The sequence below is a fragment of the Prinia subflava genome, chromosome 1 (genome assembly GCF_021018805.1).
Source record: "Prinia subflava isolate CZ2003 ecotype Zambia chromosome 1, Cam_Psub_1.2, whole genome shotgun sequence".
Taxonomy (NCBI): Eukaryota; Metazoa; Chordata; class Aves; order Passeriformes; family Cisticolidae; genus Prinia; species Prinia subflava.
In genome coordinates this window covers 148,026,568-148,051,290 of record NC_086247.1, presented here as the reverse complement: position 1 = coordinate 148,051,290, position 24,723 = coordinate 148,026,568, and the positions used below count along the sequence as shown (strand labels likewise).

The following is a 24,723-nucleotide window of genomic DNA, read 5'->3' as shown; positions in this document are numbered from 1 at the left end:
CATTTGAAACATGGTGGGGAGGAAACAGTTATTCCCTTCCTGTTTTGTAGATGAACCTAAATCAAGACCTGAAGTGTCAATTTACCTTCTAGAATCTTTTGTTGCAGTTTAATTTACTTTTCCTCCAATGTAATCCTGGTGTCACCTTACTGTTTAATATTGAAAGTTATTGACAAAGGAAATGCTGATTCATGAAAATGAGATTTTGCTCTAATGTATTCATGTGAAAACAAATGAGCCTCTACTGCTACATGGTTCTTCCTCTTGCTCACATTTCATTTCAGCCCTGATAGAATTTCAGATGGGGTGAGTGAATCCTTCACAAATGCTGCAGCAAGTTTTTCTCAGCTGTGAGCCAACAAACAGAGCAGAGCACTGGAAGAGGCTGCCCAGGGAGGTCGTGGAGTCTCTCCCTGGAGACATTCCAAACTCACCTGGCCACATTCCTGTGCCACCTGCTCCAGGTGACCCTGCCTCGGCAGGGGGGGTCGGACTGGATGATCTCCAGAGGTCCCTTCCAACCCAGACAGTTCTGTGATTCTGTGAACAAATTTGATTTCAAAGAAAAGCCTCACATCCAGTGCAATAAGAATATTCCTTGGAGTCTAAAAGGGCACGACCACTTACAGACTGAAGCAGAGCTGTCTCTGAACTTACAGAATCTGTTTATCTAGCTTGTTCCCTATTCATACAGCACATTCTGCTTCATAGATACATATTTGCTGAGGCTTAATCCTGATTAAGATTTATATTCTAATCCAGCATTACTTATCCTCACTATTCATAGCAGCTGCACTATTCATAACCCAGTGCTTTCATTGATACTGTTTTGCAGGAGGAAGCAGCACGAGCTCCTGTTGTGCAGCATGGTCAAACCTTAAAGGTCAACACCAGCCACGCTTCCTCTCTGCCAGTGCTTCCAGGGCTTCTCCATAACTGATTCCCATTCAACAGCATCCATTGAAAATAATCACTGTTTGCTCTGCCTGGGTGCTGAGATCCTCGTTCTGTGCAGGTTGCTGGTGCCACACCATTCAATTCAGTTCAAGTGCAAGGTGATGCCATTGCAGCATTCCTAGAAGGCCAGAGGATCATTCTGGAAGTCCAGTTATCCTCTGACAGCAGCATGGCAAAAATGCCCCTAAGCCTGGATGAAGTACCTGAAAACATCTCTGTACGAGCATATTCAAAAATCTTCAAGAGGAATAGGCCAAGCAATGTCATCCTCAAAACCACAAGACATCTCCTGGCAGGTAAAGATCTCTGTCTCCAACCCACAAACTCCTCTCTGCACATCACCACTGCGAGGAGACACTCACTAGCTGCCACCACCCTCAGCAACAAAGCCAGCATCCACCCATGAGGCTTTTCAGCCAGGTCTCATTTCTATCCCCAGCACAGATCAGGGATGACTGTGGGAATGGGGTGGGATGAACAGACTACACCACCAGACAAAAGCATTTCAGACTCATTCTGCAGCCTCACTCCAAGGACTTGTGCAATGGGGAGCATTGGAGGAAACCAAGGGAAGCATTTTACTAATGGTGTGGTAGCAGTTATTGGGCATTCAAAGCATGAAACAAAGCAACATGGCAAATATCTTTAGGGTCCTCATCATGATGCAGAAAACAAAGGATTTTTAATTCTTTCCAGTAATAAAACTTGATGTCTTTCAGTGCCTTCACAGAACTATTTTGAATGGCTCTGGATTCAGGATGATTCAGAATTCCAAGAAACTGAAACAAGAGGAAGACGACAGAGACAGCATGGGAAAAGGACTGGGTTTCAATATTTGGAGTACAAAGGGCAAAAATTTCTCTGGTAACTGGGAAGAAGGTTCACAAAACACACTCAGTGCTCATTGTCTTGTCCTACTCTGCCACATGCTCCTGCTCTAGATGGGCATTGCAAAAAACTTAATGCTAGCATTGGAATCCCATTTCCTGAAGCCAACAAGACTTTGGATACACCAGCCATGCCTACCACATCAGGCTAAAATAGAGCAGCAACCACCTCACAAGCCTCTATGACATCAATTCCAACAGCTATTCTGCCAGGAAAAGGTTAACCATGGACTGAAGAGGAATCCACTGTTCTCACAGGATTATGGAGCTATTTGCACTGCTCACCTCATACACAGGGAGAAAAAAGGGATCTGTGAAGAGTGAAACCAGAGCTACTGCTGCAAACATCAGCTGTCACCACTGCTGTGCCAGCATCCTGCCTGCATGCATTCCCAAAGGCAACAGTGCTTTCCAGAATGCTGAAGAACAGTGATGAGGTCTCATGGTTTTTGTCTCTACAACCTGCTCTCAATGCACAGCAGCCACAGCAGAGGCAGCTCCTCCACTCGGGCTGGACACGTCTTGACACCCCCAGAATAAATTGAGCTGAGGAGCACGCTGGGCTGAAAGTCTTTTTATCTGACAAACTAAAAAACACTTCTGCATGGGGGCTTAACAGGACAGGCAAGTTCTTCCACAGTGTATAATAATTGATTCCTCCAGCAGCTCACAGAGGAGCTCTGGAGAACACTGAGAAGCTCCATCCCCTGATCCAGAGCCATGCAGCCCCAGGACAGCTGCAGAACCTGGCACAGCTCGGGAATGTTGGTCCCACCACGTGTGCCCAGCTTGCCCAGACCTTCCCCTGGTTATGGTGTCCTCCCTCCACATGGGACTGTCACGGGGTAGCCACAGGGAGGTCTGGCAGCTGGTGTGCTCCATTTCACCTTCCTGAACAGCTTCTGAGGAAAACAGCAGCTTAAAAATGAAAAATGAGCTTTTACACAGGCCAGTACCTTGGCTGTGCACAAAGCAGGCAAGCCCAAAATGGCACACACATTTTCCTCTTTCCTCCCTGGATTTCTACTGATTCCAGTCAGTGTTTTATAAATAGAAAAATGATAAAAAAATAAAATATAAACCAAAGGATAATGAACAACTTGGATCAATCCAGTTCCGATACGTGGAGGCACGCTTCATTTATTTTGGATGTTTTAATCATAGAGAGAGATATCTCATGTGAAACGAGCATTTTCCTCGCTAGCTACCAGTATTTAAAGTTAGCAAAACAGAAGCCACTGAACATTTATTCAGGTGAACTCATGTATGTAATGGAGTTGCCTTCAGCAACTCTCCCTCGCTCCTGGGCCTCCTGTGACTCTGCTACCTACATTTATCTTCCTCTGATGATCACAGCCGGGCAGGATTTGCAAACTTTAAACCAGAAAGCCTTGAAGCCTGCATTACACACCGTGCTAACAGCCCAAACAAAGAGGCAAGAGCAGCAAGAGGTTTATTGTGATACTGGTATTTTCCAAGCTCTTATCGAACAAAGCATTTAATCTAATGTATTACACTTAATGAAGAGTCAGGAACTTGTAGTGCAAATAACAGATCAGATATAATTGGAATTTGCTCCGCACCACTAGCCTACATATATCAATAAAAACAATAACCACATTGGATTTTGAGCTCACTTCATTTGCATTTCTTAATTTAGTGTTTAACTAATTTAACAATAGTAATGATTTAATTCAAATTACAATCTAAGGAAAATAATTTTAAAAAGGCATTAAAGATTTCATTAAGTTCCATCTAAATTAATATTAGCTTTCTTAATATTTTCAGTAAATGATTTTTTTCTCTCACCACTGAAACAAACATGAAGTTTCCTCTGTGCAGTGAAGCTTTAGACAAACCTTGTTAGATTTATTGGTATTATTTCAAGCAATTAATTAATATACATTAGAGTTATTTAGAGGAAAAGCACAAAAAATGGCAGGAAAATGGATGAAGCTGTTTTTAAAACACTGCGTTCAACTCAGATTATTGTTCTTTGAGCCTTTTATGTGAAGCTCTTAGGTACACACCATCCATTAGATCACTTTTTCCATACTTTTGTGGCATTGCTCCAAAGCATCAGATGCACATGATTATTGGAGGAGTTATTACTGGCAGTTTACTTATAAACAGTTCCACATTTTCAAATAGGTATGCCAGCAATTTCTTATTCTAATGTGTCATACTTAAAAACAATAGTTTCAGATGTTCACCTCCATTTCAGTGGGTACCAGGCCTTTGTGTTCACAAAATTAAGTACCCAATATGAGCTTTGCATCTCTTTCTCTGCAGCAAAACTGTTCATTTGCAGGTAACCTTAAGTCATTTAACTAGAAGTGCACTTAATTTGAAGAGATTAGTCAAGCAGCTCTTCACTTGTACATTTGTATTGCCATTATAATTAGAACTACTTCAAAATAACAAAAAGTTCATTTTTGACCAGAATAAACACAAGAAAAAAAAAAAAAGATCAAGAGCACCTTAATTGAAGAGAATGGATGCTTTTGAAAATATCCTTCAAAATCCCTCTGGCTCCGTGACCAGTGACCACCTTCATTCCAACACTACCCACAGGGCTGCTTCCACACAGGATAAAATATATGGTATTTCTGTATGTTTAAGCTGGCCACCAAGAAAATGACTATGTGCAGATAAATTCTGAGCTCTGCCCTGCTCAGTAACAGATGTGGGCAGTGGAGAGGGCAGGAGCTGAGTGACCACTCCTGGAAACACAAAGAAGGCAGCCAGGGATGTGCTGAAATGGAGTCCAGGAGCCTTCCCTCAGCACGTGGATACCTCCAGCACACAAAGCCCATATTCAAAATGCAACAAAAGTGATGCTAAGCTGTTGAAAACAAGACATAAGAACACCCTGAGGGAAGCTGCTAAATGATGGAGTACCTTGGCAAGATAGACAAGCACGCTGAAATTTTGGCTATCAACTTTAGAAATTGAACGTGTTTACAAGTCAGTTCATTTGTTAGTGTTAAAAAGTGGAAATAGAAAAGATTTATATTTGAGAAAGATGCAGCTGATTTCTACAGCCAGGAGCTAATTGAACTTTCATCCACCAGAACTTCTGAAAATGTCTAATAAATATGCATTTCTGAAGAATCCACAGAAATAGGCACAAGCAGAGGTGAAACATTAAGTGCTAAGCCAGACTTTAGGAACATTTCAGTTAAATACTGACAAGTGCAGCTATCTGCAGTAGAGGTATCCTCTAAAGAACTAATTCACTTTGAGAGACACTATGAAAAATAAAACCATCACAAACCCACCCCTTCCTTGTATGTATATACATACTTCTATTTTTAATTTCAAATTTCCAGCTTTCAGAGATTTCTTGACATTTCTTGTTAATCTTCAGATATTGTCAAATGGAACACAAATACTTTAAAACCATCAGAAGTGGTAGAGAAGTGGCCGTTTTTAAACTCACTTTCTACTTGAGTAGTAATTGATGTTCAGTGCTCAGCAGGTACTCCTGAGTTTAGTTTTACTTTGTCTGATGCTCTACAATCACTCTAACTGCAGTCAGAAAAAGACAATTTCAGATTCAGGCAAACTTTCTTTGTGTTCTTTCATCCATTCTTTGGATTTTCCAGCCAGGAAAGTTACAGCACTGACAAGCTGGAGGTCACTGCCAGACACTGTCAGGTCCAGTCTTTTGAACATCAAAGAGAAAAATTATATCACTGTCCAGAAGCTGGGATGAGGAATTTCATGTCACCCACCATGTCATCAAGGGACTTAATTCTGTGGATGCTCTAATCTCACTCTTCCACACACCAAATTTTCCTCCTTGGGTCGATCCTGTCACTGATCCCCAATTCCAGCCTCAAATAGCAAAGGTAAAACATTTCTGTTCTTACCTCAGAGACAGAACTGGAGAAGCACACGCTGCACTTGAAGGTTGTTTTTCATTAACTTTCCACCTTTTGCCACTTTTTACACTTGGACTAAACTGAAGTTGTGAAAGCCTTTGGGCTGAGTCCTGTCATTTCACATGCCCCCCACATGCCTGTGCTAGTGCATAAGTTAGACACATCACATAAACGTTAAATAACATTATAGCTTAAAGAATACCCTTCATGCCTGTTCTTGAAAACCACAGGCCAGAAATAAGAAAAAAAAGCGCCCAAATTAGTTCTTTATGTCTGAAGAGAATTGAAGTTATGCAAGTGGAAAGCAAAATAACTCTTGTCCACAATTGTGTGAACTTTACTAGGGTCTTACTTAAGAAATGTGGGAGCTGGTTGGCAATTTTTTTCTTGAGATAAGCTGGGTAAGCACTGAGTTGCTGTCCTCTGGAAATCAAAACCTGGATGGAAACAAAGCTTTAGATATCAAAATTGTTCTTAAAATTTAGGCAGTAATCTCTTTTTAAGTAAGGGAAAATTGTCTTGCCTAATTTCATGCAGCCAACAATCACAGCTAAAAATTACTGTATGTGCAGGCAAATAGAGGAAGCAAGGAAAGAATGACTTGTTTAGTAGGGAACCCCTGTTAACATTAAAAACCTCAAGTGTGGGTTGGTGCAGCTGAAAGCATTGAGACAATGCTCAGGAGTGATGCATAATCTGAGATGTATAAAAGAAGTTGAATAACCTTAAAGCAGAAAAAAAAAGGAAAAACAGCTGGAAGGACTAGGGAAGTCTTGGGAGAGCTGATTAGAGTTCACTAACAGGACTGTCACATTTGAGCAATAAAAATGAAAATACAGGAACACACCTGGAGAAAGATTTTAAAGTAATAAATATGTAGCATTTCACTAGGTAAATGTAGTATTTTACAAGCAGAATAATTGTGAAAACAGGGCTTCATTTACAGGGGTATCAGAAGCTGCTATGGGTATAAATGATTTCTAAACAGAAATGTTATATAGCTGTGAATCAGAGGAACTTCCCAGCAGTGGCATTTCTTACAGACTCCCATGTGTCCAAGATGGAATGAACAATTCTCATCTTTTAAACTCACTCTTCAATAACAGAAATGATCTCTTTAGGCCAGAGCACCTAGTTTTAGGAGGAAAAAAAATCTTGTTCTTAAAACTGCCAGTGCTAAAGAATTCATTACACCACTGTCAATTGCTGCAGTTTGATTTCAGTTTCTGTTAAAAATCTGCACCTTCCTTGTCATTGGAGGTTTGCCTGCTTTCAGCTTCCAGTTATTGAACCATAATGTTTCTGTCTGTAGGGCTCAAGGGTCCTATACTATCAAGTTTCCTTTCCCCAAGAAGGTACTTATAGACTGCACTCATGTCATTCCCTTGCTAATCTAATTGGATTTAAAACTGTAGATCAGCCTCAAAAAACAAGCAATAAAAGGAGATTTAGTAGGTAACCCAACTGATCTCCAGGTTCCCAGCTTCCAGAGACCCACAAAGCTCTAACAAACCCAGAGAACTGACAGCTTGGCTATTTTCCTGAGTACTGCCTGAACAGTACATCCACTGACAGAGCCATAAACAATCTCTCCTAACATCAGGGCACAGGAATTGAACCATTTACATACTTGGTCTTTTGCTGACCAAACATTAAAAGCAATTGTTCAAACAGTGACAACATTTTATCATTGTGTCAGAAAAGAAAGACAGATAGTACCCTTTCCAATCTTTTTTATTAACTCTTCAGATTTTCTGTCTTCATTGTGTTTCCTGTATATGTATGACAACAATAAAGCAAAATAAAAGCAAGACAATAGCCACTGCAAGAAAAGTTCTGGAGCACGTAAGCAGCTTCCTTATAGCACATGAGGTCATTTCCTTCAGAGACATTTTATCTAACCCTTTAAAAAATTAGTTAAACTAATACTTTACTCTCTTGAGCCAAGTAATAATAAAAAGCCATTTTTTTGTGAAATACTTGGTCAGGGAATTGGTAATGAGCTAACCAACCTTTCCAGCTCACTGGCTTAAAACCAAGCCTTGCTTGATCATGCCTTGAAGCCCAGCTACGTGATAAAAGTCTGATGCTCTGTGAAAAATAAAAGGGGATAGAGTCAAGCTCTTGGCAAGCCATTGCCCGTCTCACACTGGCACTCTTATCAGCCAGAAGTTTCATCAGAAAATACAAATATCCTCTGCAGCAGAATGACTGGCTTATCTGAGAGGAAGATCCTGCCTCTGATGAATTTCAAAGTACTTCTTAGCCAACCCTCCTCCCTCAAAAATATAGGTTTAAGATGTAATGGTAAGGCATTTCTGAGGTCTGGTTGTACTGCATGCCAAGCAGCACACTCTGCCCCATCTCTGTTCCACATGTTCCAGTCTGGCTGTTACCACTATTCACTATTGTTTCAAAAAGAAAACTTCAACCTGTCACTGGCCTCTAATAATTTTTAAACTGTTTTCACAAACTTGCTGAAGCAAAAGGCCCCTAACAAAGCCAGCACCCTCGTGCTGCTGAAACACCATCAGCACTCTCAGCAGTAAACAGCAAAAGACAAGCACGAAGCCAACACAACATTTTAGTATTGATTTCTCTAAGAAATTTAAATCCCGCAGGGCATAAACATCAATTTAATCTGTATGCAACTACAAAATGGCCTCGCTCCCAGTGTTCCTTATTTCAGCCAAAACACTGCTACAACTGGAGTAAACACACACTCAGCAGTGCAGGCAAAGACAGAACAAGAATCCCCACGTTCCAAATAATTCACAAGAGTTTCGGAGAGCACAGTCACAAATGCCAGAAGTCAAGGACAACCACCAGCAGGAAAATCTGTCTCACAGCCAGACACAAAGGCATCCCTGAAGCATCCCAAGGACCAGTGGCATCCAGCCCTGCTAAGCAGGAGAGCCACTTCATCCTCCAATGAGCCCAACTCTGTTGTGGAGCAACAGCCCCACATCTCACCTTTGGGTTTCTATGCCTCCATGTGACAACAGGAGCAATGAAACACAACTGCTCCCTGTGGAACTAACTGATAGTTAGTTCAGATAGTTAGTTAGATAGTTTGGAACAAACTCCCCAGAGAAGTGGTGGAGTCACCATCCCTGGAAGTGTTCAAAACACATGTAGGTGTGGCATTACATGACATGTCTTAGTGGGCATGGTGGTGTTAGGTCAAATGTTGGATGTGATGATCTTGGAGGTCTTTTCCAACCTTACTGATTCCTTTATTCTATTTTCTGAGCATCCCTGACTCCATCAGACTGCCTTCCCTGCAGGCAAAAAGCCACACGTTACTGCTACCTCCAGCCTGCTGAGAAGAGCATCAGAAGAGAACACCACCTGAAGAAAAAGAAAATTTGTCACCTTGGAGTTTGCCCTCATGTAATCTTAAGATGAATTCCTCAAAAATGTAAGGCCCCCCTCTAATCACTGAGAAAAGAGGCCCAGCATGCTCTGACATTCCTCTTTCTTCTTAGCACTGCAGGACTGCTATTTTTTTTTTAGGAATGCACCCCATTGAAAAAAATCAGTTCATTCTTACAGCAATGCAAAACCCCAGGCTTTGTCAGTGTCACCCCAGCCAGCACTTTAACACCAATACAGTCTCTAGAATTCAAGGCACCAACATTATTTGTGAGTGATAGATTTATGGATGTAAGGAACTATAAATTACACAATAATCACAGATACAGGGTTTTATGGACAAAGCCTGCACTTGTGAAATGTGGCACCTTGTATGCACCTGCCCCTGCTGGTGGCAGAATCAGATTCCCAAAGGGATGATGGTGACAGAACAGCACATTGGGCAATTGGAGTGTTATGAACTCACTGATAGGCACAAAAACATGAAGACAGAAAGCCCTGTCCAAAGTTAACAGCTTCAACACAGACCCCACCCCAGATAATCAGACTTCCTACATGGCAGGATTCATTATTGCTGCTGCAGTACCACAGAAGCTTCCTTAAATCTAGCACACATCTGACCCAACATGTATTGACTCAGGGCTCAGATCACCCTTGACATGAAGGTTCCTACCCAGAGTATTCCTCTAGAGCAGAAAGTAATTTAAATATCTATTGACTCCCTGTGTGGTCAACACAGAACCCCTACCTGTGTGCTATTTTCATTCAGCAAATGTAACATAATCATGGCATATTTACTTCACCTAGCAGTAAGGTGGGGGATGGATTTTGCTCCCAAAATTAATCAGGTCTGTGGGTCTTCACCAGGACAGCCTCAACAGGTCCAAGCAAGGACCATGGCAACATTCTCCAGTCAGTGTCAATTTTAGGATGAACTTTAGGACTGCTTGGTCAGGAACAGAAGCAACTCTGAAGTGACCATCAAATTATTGAAGTATATACTGGCAGATCAGTCTGTACCACTGACAGCTTTAGAGCTGCTGTGATCACCTGTGCCACTGAGCTGCAGACACTGTCATTTCCCCACAAAGTTACCATGGCTTTGACTTCAGAGAGTCCCCTAACCATGCAGCAAGAAAGTCCAGCCTCTGAACTCCAGTTGTGAGCCTGGTTTTCCAAGGGGGATGGCTGCAAGCAGTAAAAGGAAGTGAAAAAATAGGTGTTCATGATACCATCAAAATTCAGGAAAATAAAGGCAGAACAGCAAACCTTCACCTTATCTTCATTAATCTCTGAATGGGAGGATGTAAACAACAGGGACAGACCAAACTTCACTTGTTTGTTTCTAGATTCAACACTCAGTCCACCCCTTAAGCACATAAGCAAAACAGGATACAGGGTGTTACTGAATGATTTCCTCTGAAACCTGATTGAGAAAGATTAGAGCAATTAGAACAGGGTGACACACACTTTGAAAGCCTTTAAATCACAATTAATATAAGGTTTAACCTTTCTCCTAAGGATCATCTGGTGACTGTGTGCCATTTTCAGAACAAGGCTGACACGTCCCAGCCTCGGAGACAAAATTCATGAGACAGAATCCCCTGCCCTCTACTGGCACCAAAGCTGCACTGAAATCTGAGCTCATGTCACAGGCAGCACAAACAGCACCGGAGGAGCTGTGTTAAGGGATATTTTAAACTATTATTTGTCATTTATATCAGATCTATAATGTGCCAGACACATCCAACTGGGAACAAAACCCTCACATATAAAAAGCTCTTTCAGCATCATTGCACTCCTTCCCACAGCACCAGCTAGACTGAGGATACAAAACACTGCTCCTTGCAAGATAATATATTCATTAACTGGAAGCTAATTCTAGGGGATTATCTAACGTTTGTCGTGTTCACAGTGCATAACCAAGAACTCTATATGGTAGGTTTTTATTTGTTAATTTTTCCAAAACTCTCTCTCACGTATGCTGTTGCTTTTCTGATTGCAGCCATCCAAACTGCATTTGGCCCAAGAACAGAGAGGCAGGTTCAAAGCTGCCAAAATCATTTTCCAGCACCTTGGTGCCAGAGCTAGGGAAGTTCTTAGCCAGGTTTCTGACTCATATTCACCACTGTGACAGCACCACACAAACCTCAGGGCACCCCAGCAAGGCATTTGTTGTGACTGACATTGATTTAATAGGTGTCATCATAGAACCTTCCAGATCTTGTGAGCACTTCCTACTGTACTCTCCCATCGGTGCAAACAACAGGAACAAAAAAAAATTAAAAAAATAAAAAAGAAGCCAAGATTTACCCTGCTGTGATTATATTTCTGAATGTAAATCAGCTTGATTCCTGGAAATATCAAAGTAAATCCCCCGCACAGGCAAGGCCTAAAAGGAATTGAATAAACACAAGGGTCCTGACTGCATATTTAATCCAAAAAATAAATAAGCTTTTAAATCACATTAAAAGGAAGGGGAAAAAAAATAAAAGGCAGCCTGAAAAGCAGCAGCTTTTAAACAAGAGAAAGTCTGGCAGTGCTGGAGTAATTCCCACAATGCTCATCCATCCCCTGAAACACATTGAGAACACACCCTGTTTTCAGAGCTGTCACACAACAAATGCAGACGTGAGCCTGCCATCACTACACAAACAACAGAGTATGACATTTAAATAATACCACTAAGGAGAAGTGGGAGATGCACACAGCCTACACTAAGTACAGCAGCTCTTTTTTAAAGCAACTCATCTGTTAAGTTAACAAATAGCTAAAAGGCCCTAGGGGATGCAACAAAACAAAGTATACAATATTCCAAGGAATCCACAGGCATATAATCCAATCACACCTGTCTCCTTTCATTCTAGGCATCTACAGCATTTTAAAAATAATACTAATGAAGAATTCTTAAAGCTTATTAAGCCACATCCTAAAACTATTTGGATTTTTGGCTGTCCTACGCAGCCTAAATGTGTTTACAGATAATTTATCCCCATTTGTTCCTGTGTCAGGGTTTTCTGATATCTCAAATAGTTCTTCTCACACTCTGGTGTTTGTCTAACCCCTGACATTTACAGAGTGCAGAAACGTCCTCAGCCATGAGCTTTCTAGGCTGTATAAGCCAAGATTTTGGTGCAGCAGATACTAAGAATGAAGGATAAACAGGTATTTTAAACACAGTCTATTTGAAATTCTGCCTGTCTCCATAAATAACCTCCATAAATAAATACAGTTTCAACTATATAAGAAAATATAAAACACAAAAATCTTTACAGCGTAAATTTATGAGGTGGTGTTGTCAAGCCTTATGATTTGTTCCAGTATCTCTGCATTTTCTCAACTTTCAAAACCTGGAGTTCTCTCTTAAAAAATAAACAATAAAAATATTCTGTCCTTCATGATTATTGATAAAATCCTGGGGGTAGGAGCCAAGCAATGACTTGTGAAGAAGGAAGTCAATATGTAAATAAAAATCATATGAGTTTTAAAAATAAAATATTTATTAAAAATCCTCCAGTTGAATTAATTGAGTATATTTAAGATACCACTGGCTGATACACTGACAGAAAACATCAACAAAAATCTTACGGGCTTGTCTGTATTATTTTTGTAGAATTGTACACCTAGTAATTATTTGAACCCATTTCTCTAGGCAAAATACTGGTTGACTTTGCTGTTCTAATGTGCTAAAAACCATCCATATCATAAATTCTAGGAAGCTGGATCTCTTGCTTTCTAAATCACAAGGCAGAGAAAGGGCTTCTGCCTGATTAACAGAAAACTGAGGTAAAGAGGTATGTGACCAGCCTATGGCAGATCCAAGAACTGAACAGATTTCAGATTTTTTGACTTCCAGTCTTGTACTTCAGGCAGAAGGCTGGACTTCTTTTCACTTAACAAGCTATTGAAAGCCAAACTCTTATTTTAAAATGGACAACACAGCTCAGAAACAACAAAACAGCAAGAATACTTGAAAAATAAGTCTTCCTAAAGTTAAACCTCCTCAGTCCTTCTAATGTTAACATCTGCAAAAACTTGCACCCAACACACCATCGATAATTTTTCTGAGAGACCAAACTCAGAATTCAAACCACTTTCTGTATCCATCAGGCAGGACAGGAATCACAGAACTGACATTACTGCCTCTGGTGCAATTAGTTCCCATCATACTTACAGACTTTATATCCCAGCTTTTCAGCATGAATCCTCTTGGCCATGAACTGCCCTTCAACCAATGCTCGTATTTCTACTTCCTTTGGAAATCTTGAAACCTGGACCAAAGAGGGAATGAATTAACAACACCTTGCCCAGCACACAATGCCACGCTGCAGAGTGGTTAAAAGCACAAGGCAGATTTATGGTTGATTATCTTTGCCTTCACCCTGAATTCTGCTCCCCTCTAGGCCCAGTTCTTCACTCATGCACACAAGATGGGCCTAAGGACTCACGACAGAGAACACAACCCATATCCTCAATGCTGTTGGGCAGCTACATCAAACTTGAAGTTGATGCACAATGGGAAGAAATTTAGGGGAAGTTGTAAACTTTTCCCTAAGCATTTCCCATCACCAAGAGCCGTTAAGAAATCAACATCTCAAAAACACAAAATTAAAGCAATAAGATAAAATTCAGCCGAATAAAGCAATGTCACAGAAGTTTAAATCTATTTCTGTCTGCACCAAAGTGAAACCATGTAATCTTTCCATTAATTTATTTCGTTTCTATCTGTAACATTTTTCTGTCCTTTCATCAACGAGACTGGCAACAGAAGCAGGAGAATATTGAACAGCAAACAGAGGGAATCCTTCACACGAAGTTGAGTTTCTCCATGCACTGCAGTAAGTGCCTACATTTGTGTAACAGCTAGAAGTGATTAAGCATTCATTTAACAGCCAACACTTAAGAGAGTGGAGCTGCACTGCAAACACCAGATAGCATCAATCTCTGTTCACCTACGTGAGGTCTCATCGACAGGGAGTCAAGATTGATCAAAGACTTCTCCTGAGTTTCAGCACCACCCAGAAAGCCAGGCATTGAAACAACATTCATTCCTCCAATAAAAAAAAATTTAAAAAAATACAAACAACTTCCCATAACTTAATTTCTATTTCATTCCATTTGGACTTGAGCCTGTGCTTACTTACATACAACTGTGTGGCTTGTAGGTTACTCCAAGTCATGCAGGACAGCAAAACAAGGTCTTTGGTTCACACATATACAAAATATTACAGCCCAAAGATTCAACACACCCTTATCTATGTGTCTAAAACTTAAAAAACAAGGACTAAGTCATCTAATGTACTAAGTTCTCAGTAAGCTTAAAGTTAATCCTGCCTCCAAGACAGTGTTAGTTTCAGTAAATCCACATTTTCCAGTAAAGAAGGTATGTCATAAAAACAATACCATATAAGTTCTAGTTCAGACATTGCTCTGCAGATGCTCTCAAGCTACAAACCAAATACTTCCTTATGAAAATCAGCCCAGGGACTTGCATCAATAAATGAAACTGGAGAGCAAATATTTCAGACAGAAAGAAAAAAATATATAATGGCAAAGGTCTGAAGCCTTGACAGCACTCCTTCAAAGTTTGAGACATTAACCAGATTATTACTACCTTTTGGTTGTCTCTGTTGAATCTGTGAATCCCAACTGCTTCAGGAGTAATTTCCATCACATCAAAGTAGAAACCTGCATCAAGGAACATCAAAGAGCATCATGTTTGCTCCCAGGCCCAAAGTTGGAATCTTATTTCTGCACACAGCTGAAATGATAATAGATGTTTATCATGTATTTGGACATAGAGTCACCACACTTTTTTGCCTGTTTCTTTCCTGATTTCAGTCCACACATCAACTTCTGAACAGTGTTCTGAGCTATGTGGTGGGATTCTTGGGGCTCTCCTCTGCAGAGCCAGGAGTTGGACTTTATTGATCCCTTCCAACTCAGGATATTCTATAATTCTATAATCCTCTCAGTTTACAAAATGTGGATCTTAAACATGCCAAACAATGTAATAAACACCAAGCCTATAAAAGAGGATACAACCACCACAATACACACATTTGCAAGTAACACAGATAATACATAATATGTACTAGAAATAGAATGGGTCATATGCAAGGGTGAAAGGAGAAAAAGAAAAACCCACACACACAGAAAAAATGGCAAGTTGGTAAGAAGAGTACAGGAATATTGGAACATTTCATACCCTGGATTAGATTTCATAAGCTTATTAGAGAACATCAGATATTTTAAGTCACGAAGCAGAGCTGGTCCCTGAATGGTTTTGATGAGATCTGAGGAAATGCTGCAATGCTTTGTAGACAGCTAGACAAAGACTCCTTTGAGCTGGCCAGAAAAGACATTCAAGAAAGGAGACCAGAAAAAATGAGGATAGAAAAACTCAGCAGAATAGTTAATAAACTAAGGAGAGTTTCTGAGGTTATAACCTTGGAACAAAACCGTGCTGGCCTATCAGACCTGTGATTACTGGCAAAACAAAACCCAAAATAATGCTGTGCTTTAGCACACACAACCCTTCTGGTCAAACTTTCTGCAAAGCTGCAAAGCTCTGTGTGTCACAGACCTGCAGGGCCTGCCAGGGGATACACATCCCAACATTCCAATGCTGACCTCCAAACCTCTGCAGAGGCAGCTCCTCACCAAACAGGGAGTGCAGGAATAAAAGGGGGGTATTTAACCAGCTGTGCCTTTGCTTTGCTTCCCCCAGGCACTCAAATTATGGAGATTACTGCATTTTTACAGATATACCTGTTGCCCGGAACGCAATAATCAACCACACAGAGGCAGAGGTCTTCAGTGAAAGCTGCTCCCCACCGAGAAAAAGAGCGCCAGCCTGTTTATTTCTTTCCTTTTATAATTTTGTGGGTCTGAAAGCACATTGGCTCTTGGGGTTACTACCCCTTCACCCCACTGGCTATGCCAGCTGTCAACCAACATTGTTTTCAGGCTGGAAATATGTAAGCAAAGGACAGTGAACAAAAACAAGAAAGGTTGTTTATGTTCCAAAGCGTGAGAAAGTGAAAGACTGACCCTTAATATTGCAACAGTAGCTAAAGAACTGACTCTATCTTACAAACAAGTAGAAGACTTTAAAAAATCTCAGAAAAACCAAGGCAACATATACCCAGAGGTTATTCTAGTGTATTCTAGTGTATTTTTGAGGATGACTTCCATGAAACATCCATTTTACAGAGGAGTGAGATGCTCAAGTGAATATACTACAACACAAACTTTAAAGCTTAAAGGCACTGTCCTGGTTCAGTAACAATATTTTCATCAACATCCTTTTTTTTTTTTTTTTAATATTGTCTAAACTGGCTGACTTTGGGGTTTTAGCATAATTTCTTCCCATTTTCTAAAACACTGGAATTGATTTGTCTTCTAGTGAAAAGAGATTCCTGGTCATTTTAATACCCCACAGAGACTGGATTTGACAGACAACATAACAGAGCTTCTAAAAATGAAAAATCTAATCTCACAGTGTCAAGAGGCTCTATCTTAAATTCACTTTGCTAAGGAGTGAAGTCTTCTATAGCTTAAATATCTACATTTAAAAACTTTGCTGCCTATAATTTTTACATTAATTTTACTCATATCAATTCACACCTGAGATGATGGTGATGATTTTAAACCCTGCTCTGCAATGGGTCCTTTTTAATCTTGAAGAGGTGTGTGCTCACTTTTCAACATTTTATTTCAGAGATACATATTAGACTTATAAAATTTTAAAGTGTGGGAAAGAAAATAATGTAAAACTTCAAATCCATGAGTTTAATAGTATTTTTTAAATATTTCCATTATCCTAATTTTGTTACACTTCATTCACTAACCATAAAATGGGGGGAAAAACAGGGGTGAAATGATTCTGTGACACACATTGGGGAAAATGCAGGAAATCTGGGCACCCCCTGACATCATTGCTTTGTACAAGATTCTACAAGATACATGCATGAACAAGATTCTAGAGTAAGGAATGAGAAAGAAATAATATGGAGCTACTTAATTCACTTGGTTTGAGTCTTCAGAAAAAGAAATAAAATTTAATGAAAGCCTCCTTCAGAAATTACTAGTTTTAAACATTCTAGAGCTAAGATGTTACTAACACCCTTCCAATGACCAAAGCAGATCCATAAATATAATTTTCTTAGTCAGTGAATATTGAAGGAAAACACTGTGATGACACTTAGGCTGCCAACAGAGCATTTCCAAGTACACAGCAGGAATTTCTCTTGCTCTAGTTAACTTAGTTCTTGACCTTTATGATGACCCAAGTAAAAAGCAGCTTGCAGAATGTGTCTAAGCAAACCCTCCAAGTCCCAGCCCTGCTAAGGTTCATACCCAAGTTTCCACTGTTTCCAGCAACAGTTGATGATAAGGCTTTGGAGAACTCATCCCAGGAGCCTGAAGCACAGTCATCTCTGATCCTCTCTCTCATCAGAGAACCATTCTTAAAGCTGAAACACACAAACACACCATGTGCATTTCCTAAAATGTTTAGCACTAGATTTTTAAAGCATTTTGTTCCTTTACTTGATATTGTTGTTTGATTTATCAGCCGAATAAAGCTGGGCAAGTTAAAAGATATCATCACTTCATTATGGAAAGAGATAGAGAAGGAAGAACAAGGTAAGAGAAAACTTTTACAGGAGGAGCTGGGGAACGCAGTGCAGAGATGGGGGTTTGCTTTTCTCCAGTGGGTGAGGTTAGATCCAGGCTGGCAGGCCATGCCAAACCCAGGCTAGCTCTGAACAGATGAGACATCTCCTCAGAGGAGTGCCCTGAGATGAAGCCTCCTCACTCTGAGGTGACTCTGCAAGGAGCAGCAGGAGTGTCTCCACACTGCAGTTATGATTTCAGGAACACAGTGTGGAACCAGCTGGGGTCCAACAAGGCTTATGATGAGGTCTGGCTTTGTGCCAGGATCTGGCAAAGGAAAGCACCACAGCCAGCAAACAAAGCCTACAGTCAAATGTGCATCTCTTCATTTTTTATGGTCTCTGCACACTTCATGCTATCACCTTCTTTGTGAATATCACACTCCTGCAAAATACTGCAGCACTGGACTCATATCCAGGGGAAAGCAGTTTGAACACTCTCCAGCACAGAGTTATCAGAGAAACTCAGCAGGAGAGGCACAAAAATATCAAAAATGAGGGCAAGGAAATCACTGAACTTGCTCAGTAGCACCAGCTGAAGTTATTTGAGTTTACTATACAAATACTCTGGTAGCTCAGACATTCTTTTTCTGCTGAGAGTCCCCTATTAACTCTAATATTCTAGAAATAAAGAGGCCTAGAGGTGCCAAAGGGGCAGTGTCAGGTCAGAAATGACTGCACAGGAGGAACAGGAAGGATTAACTCAGCACTACCAAGGCCATCACCAAACCACATGTTAAGCTGCACTGAAAGAACAGCAGTATAACATTTATGCAGAAAAATGCCTCAGTATCTGCTTTCCTGTTATGAACAGGTTGTTTATATAGCTCTTTTACACAGCAAAAGTAAAGAAAACACTGGGTAAAAGAAAAACTCAAATGTAAATTAAAAATAAAACAAACAAACACAACCCCACACAAAATAAACAAAACCTGCTGGGAAATCACAAAATAAAACTCAGTAACTTGCAATTGTTATGTTTTTGAACACCATGTTTTTGAACTCAACTTCATGAGCACTGTTCCCACTGTCATCTACTGCTCTACAGGTGGGGTTTAACATCACAGCTCCAGGGCAGATTTGAGCTTTGCTGAAGTTCTGAGTTTCAAACATCTGCAATCCAGGGGATTTAGACACAAAATTTATCTGCATATTTAATGCAAATATTTGCCAAAACACCATGACCTGGATTGGAAATATTGATCCAGAATACAGTGGTTCAGTGAGGGCAAACACAGCTCCAGATCACCTTTCCACCTACTTGGCTGGCAAGGGGCCCAACAACTCCCAAATCAAAAGCTACCATGAGAATCATCTCCTCAGCTGGGATTCTTGAGATCCAAGTATTTTCCTTAAGGACTTATTTTCCTAATCCATCCCTGAACAGCACTGATTATGCTCCTCTCTGATAGGAAAGGGAATCTTCACCTCGTCCATTCTGACCCCCAGGGCCATTAGAGGAGCACAGAAGTTTCACAGCCTGCTCAGGCTTCACACATTTCACATTCTATCTCAGCAGATTTGTTATTCCTGTACATTAAATGTATTATTACCTGAGATACACAGGGAACTGGCTCTATCCGTATGCTGAAATAATTTCAGTTTTTATTGCCATGAGAATTTATCCTGCACAACTCTGCAGCTTCAGTTCCTCAAATTAAACAACAGGAATGCTATAACACTGATGGAAATGTTTCAGCAGTAGATTGCCATATACCGTGGAGAATGCTGAATGTTCTATTCATTATCATTTCACAAAAGAAATAAAAAGCGCTAACACAGAGAAAGAAATATATGTTATCGATCCCAGATGTAAAAAAAATAAATGATATTACCATAAAAGTGCCATATATGTTTGAGAATCAACAGGATTGCAGAGGATATGACCTTCTAAGGCAGGAGTTGGCTCTTGGATCCACAGGAACAATGTGTCACTTGTGCCAAGGCTAATCTGGAGGGGAAAAAAATAATTGAAGCCTTATCACAATGTGCATGGAAAGCAATACAGAAATTAAATTAAAACCATTTGTTATTACCACTAATTGTTTTTAAATTACACATTAAGTCAATTGGATTCGTGCTGAAGCTAGCTCTGACTTAGGCTGTCATGCCAGTGAAATACATACTAGATGGAGACTTAGGTTTTAATGTCTGGAGTATTAGTTAAAAATAGTCACAAGAGTTTACTTAAAATCTTTCAGGCAGCTTACAGATTGATAGAAATAGAACAAGCATAAATCCAATAAGCAGTAAATCAACACTTGCAGGTATATTTAACTGGCAACCTGCAGCTATTTACATTTCAAGTATTTCAAGCCTCCAAGGACATGGACAGTTTTCAGCAGAGTGTTTTGACTTACTGCAATGTCTCCTTCCTGAAGCCTCATCCCTGCCAGTGATGCTGAAAGCAAAAAGAACACCAGGTACCAAGGTAGGTCTTTGACTCAATTACAGCCTGTTGTAATTGAGAGACATCACAGAACATTACAAACACCATCCCAAATACAATATAAATGGCAACTGTGCTCCTGATGGCCTTGGGTTATCCACCACAAAAGATGGGCAAAACTTTTGGGTGAGGGAGTGATTTTTAATAAAATCAAAATGCTCAAGACAAAAGACTACAGAACAGCATGATTTTTCTAATGGTTTGTGTGTTCAGGTTTTATACACAATGGACTCTTGATTAACAAGACAGTTTAAAGGAGGAACATTCCCATTTCCATCAGATAATTCACATATTTATTGGACTAAGCTGAATTTGCGTCTCTAGAAGGAAACAATGGACTTTTGGGAAATGCAGAGTTTACCCAGCTCCCAGAATAAGAATGCAAAATATATCATGATGAAGCTTCTATCATGATTCAAACCTGCATAAGCCACTGTAATATGGGAAGTATTTAGTTTTCACAGTCTTGAGAAACAGAAATAGTTGGAGTGAGCATTACACTGAAACAGTCTCCAAGATTCAAAAAACTAAATTAACATTTTCCCTTACACTGAGATCTATCAGTCTGACAAAAGGAAAGCTCTAACTCTTAGAGAAAGCCAAGCCAAGGTCCACCTCCACCTTTTTGCTTGAAAAGATACTAAAGCATTTTTTAAATTCATATTTGCTAAGCTAAAATGTTAACAGTTCACAGTAGGAATGGTGTCTCATAGGCAGGCAAACAAAAACTGAAGTTATCAAGAGGCAAATGAATTCACCTCTGATTACTTGGCAAAAGAGAATTAATTTGTCATACACAGCCTATCCAAGATATCTCTGTCTCTGAAGGGTGTTGGAAAGAGGAATTAATTCTGATAAAAACAATATTCTTTCATTTTACAGGCAGCATCTGAGAACCAGTAAGATAGATTTAGAGTTTCAGTACATACATAATCATATCCACTGAATCTTGCACAGTTAATCATCTCACCTGGATTGTCTCCTGTAAATGCTACTATTTTACAGTCTGGGCTAAACCCATAACGCTGACTATAATATGGAGAAATGGGCCCCTAAGGAACAAAAGAAAGAGGAGAAAAAATGCTCAAAAAAATGGAATGCAATCTTGCAATATATGACATAATGTATTGTAACATAGAACTGAAAAATTCTAGAGAAGCTACAAAAATAATTTCTGAACATTTAAGGTATAAATGAATATTTTAAAATTTTTTAATGCACTTTTTTCATTGTAGCTGTTGAGAACCTCACAGAAATACCCTCAGATTAGATTTGGAAATAGGCTAGTAAATAGCAGTATTTTAGCTTTGGGTCTTTCTTCAGTTATTCATATCAAGTAACATAAACACATCTATCTGTTTTGCACATATACATGAATATTAATAGCTAGAAATTAGAAATTCAATGCAAACATAAGAGGAAACACAACATTAATATACATCACAGCATCAAATGCTGGAATATGACCCCTATTGTTTCAGAGGTCAAGAACTGTATTCTTTTAAGCCACATTTGATAGCCATAGAGAAACAACAGAAGAAAACTATCCATAAAAAATACAAGGACATCTATAAGGATTTTTTTGGATGTTCCTCTCCATTACAGATCAGCAGTGAATTCAGAGGGCTCAGGTGATGGGTATCTCTACTGCCTCACATGTGCACAGCTAAAGAATAGCTGGTTTTGTGCTGGGTAGTAAGACTAAACTCATTTACTCAGGAGATGTGAGGCTTGATTTGATTTCAGCATTATGCTACGTGAAGTGAGGAGCTTTAAATATCCCAAATTATTCACAAAGATTACCTCATTAACTCTACAAACAGCTGAAAACAAGATCTCTGTCGAGAAATGCAAATGTTGGGTTCTGTTTCTGCAGCAATGAACACCCCTGCATGGCTCTGCAGTGACCACGTGCTCTGGGGCATAGGAGAGGACCCCAAAAATTCTTATCATTGGAGCATCTACCAAAAAGTCTCCCACACAGCCCAGGGCATGCAAGAATCCAAGGAGACCAAAGCTATGATGGGTGCCAGTTTCCAAAGATTTGTCTGCATTTGCTTTGGAAAACACCTTCACAACACAGCTGGGAATATTAAACCAGCAGCACTGCACACACAAACACATTCCAGGTGCTGCTCACAACTCTTCTGGCCAGGCACATACCAGCACTGAGTGGGATGGTACAGGGCATCCTAGTCTCTCCTCTAATCCAGGGGCACAAGCATCAAGGCAGGGCTTTGACCACGCCTTTTCCCAAATGTGCAGCAAGTTCATACCAGAACCTACAAGACAGATCAGAAGAGGAAGTGCATAGGATTAAGCAAAAACCAGGAAAGTCCAACAACAGAAAATTTACAGATGTATGCTTTGCATTTAAAGAGAATGGTTTCAGCTCTTCTAAGAATACAGGATATTGATAATTTAGCCTCTGGAGAGCTTTCCCCTGCAAAAGTAGCAGAAAATGCATCTCTGATGCACAATGCACTAGGCAATTCAGTCATTCACAAACTATGAGTAAAGATAAGGATATAAATGCCTCCCCATCAGCTGCCCCCCAAATCTTCCACCTTAGACAAGGACTTCATACAAATAACTAAAAGGGATGGAGCAATGTCCCTTGAAGATGTGTTGTGCTCAGCAGAGACCTAAAAGTGAAGGAATTCCTCCCTGGGTGGGATGGCTTTACATTACTCCCACCTTTGAGCAGAGTATCCTGTGAGCATCTAAATCCACGCTGATTAATCTTCCTCCATATCAATGTTTCCCTTTTCAATTTTTCAAACAAAGCCTCTAATTTGGAGGATAATTTGGTATCCAGTTTTGAATACCAAAGCCATGATATTCAGGAATGCTGAGCAGCCCAACCAAAATCTGCAACACCTCCAAGTGTGCAAACCTCTTAAGGCCAGATTAGGTGAACTAATTTACAGGATGTAAAAAACCTAAATAACAGATTTGGTCACCTGTTTCCTCACCAGAACTATCAGCAGATCTGTCAAAGGCCTGAGCAGCTTTGGTTTGGTTTCTCATTGCTCTTTCCTCACTGTTTTATTGCTGGTTTAAAAGTTAATTGAAGTTGGTTAGTGGCCAAATCTATATCACATACTGAGCACTCCACACCCCTGGTTTATGATTCTAAGATGCCTTTAATTGCACATTTCATTAGACTTCAAAATCTGTATGTATTTCTGGTTAGTGCTGCTCAGGGACACAGTGTCTTATTCTAGATTAATACCAATTTCATTTCAAAGACTGTTTAGCCCACAGTTTATTTATTTCAGAAACACAGCCCCATTCTGAGTTGAGCACAGTAGAACACCTGGTATTTCCTTCCATTCAGTACATTTTTAAGCTTTTTAAATCTTAAAGATGGTGAAGTTGATGCCTCATGCAGTGCCTGTGCAACAAGACTTTGCTTGCAGTGCTGGGATGCAGAGGAAGAAAAGGATCCAAGCCCCATCTCAGGCAGCACATCACAAGGCTCCAGCAGTGCTCCCACTCTGAGAAAGAACCTTCAACACACTCCACACACACTCTGCTGCTGCTTACACAAGCACAAATGAGCCCACCCTATCATGTCCCAACATCCCTTTTTCATACAGGCTTAAAAATGGGTTTAATAGCATTTATGAAGAAACTTTATATTTATCAGTACAATCCTAAGCACCACCAGCGTGGTCTGGACCTTGTGCTCCACAGTGTTGTGAACTGAAAGTGCTGCACACTTGAGCTGAGACACTGGAAAAACCCAAGCCAAGGAGCAGGATATTTGGATTATACTTAATGACATAAAACCAGAATTAATTCAAATCAATCAATCCCATTTCATATTTGGCCTAAACATATTTGGCCTATGATGCAACAGCAGGAATTTGACAGAGCATGAAGTGCAACAACCCTCCCACAGGCAATGGATGCAAATCCCATTTCTGCCATCAAAATCACTACTACACACCCAGAAAAGGAAAGATGGTAACATTTACTCCAGTTTATCTTGATTCCTTATGAGAGATCACTCTTAAATCCAGCCATCCCCTCCTTCCCAGGCTAAGCTGTGTCCTGACAAGGTAAATTCAGCCCAGAGTCACCACCTGCACTTTTCAGAGGTGCAGGGTGTGAGCAGCCACATGTTCCATGCTCTCAGGCACACCAGGGCTTTCCACAAGGAAACACAAATCTATACATTTTCCTGGAGAAGTCCATGATTTAAAAGGCCAAGAACCTCCTCACTAAACTAAAGCAGTGAGGAACAGAATCTTTAAATAAATAGGAATTTTCTACAGAAAGCTTAGCTGTTGTTTCCTGTGGTTTTTTGTTTGTTTTTTTTATCCTTTTTGGTCCACACCCCACAAGCCTAGAGAAACATTTCATCAGAATCCTCCAGTGCAATTTTACATGACATTAGGGCAGCCTTCAACCTTTCCTGCATAAAGCAGAAAAGCCTCTAATCTTTATAACTGAATGTTTATATTATACAGAAACAATACTTC

General features: G+C 40.1%; 1 protein-coding gene across 4 annotated transcripts in view; it reads right to left on the bottom strand.

Annotated features, from left to right (window-relative positions):
• The window catches only part of XYLB (xylulokinase), an 86,055-nt gene that overhangs the window by 46,215 nt on the left and 15,117 nt on the right, over nucleotides 1–24,723 (bottom strand). For all 4 annotated transcript variants that reach the window (XR_010082728.1, XM_063416382.1, XM_063416401.1 and 1 more), the window contains exons 9-15: nucleotides 22,397–22,515; nucleotides 21,204–21,285; nucleotides 20,145–20,185; nucleotides 19,620–19,735; nucleotides 17,468–17,583; nucleotides 14,721–14,794; nucleotides 13,281–13,377 (exon numbers count right to left, since the gene is read on the bottom strand). Coding sequence is in view for 3 of the 4 variants with exons in the window: in XM_063416382.1 (XP_063272452.1) it covers nucleotides 13,281–13,377; nucleotides 14,721–14,794; nucleotides 17,468–17,583; nucleotides 19,620–19,735; nucleotides 20,145–20,185; nucleotides 21,204–21,285; nucleotides 22,397–22,515 (645 nt within the window). In the remaining variant the exon portion in view is untranslated. The remainder of the gene's footprint in view (nucleotides 1–13,280; nucleotides 13,378–14,720; nucleotides 14,795–17,467; nucleotides 17,584–19,619; nucleotides 19,736–20,144; nucleotides 20,186–21,203; nucleotides 21,286–22,396; nucleotides 22,516–24,723) is intronic.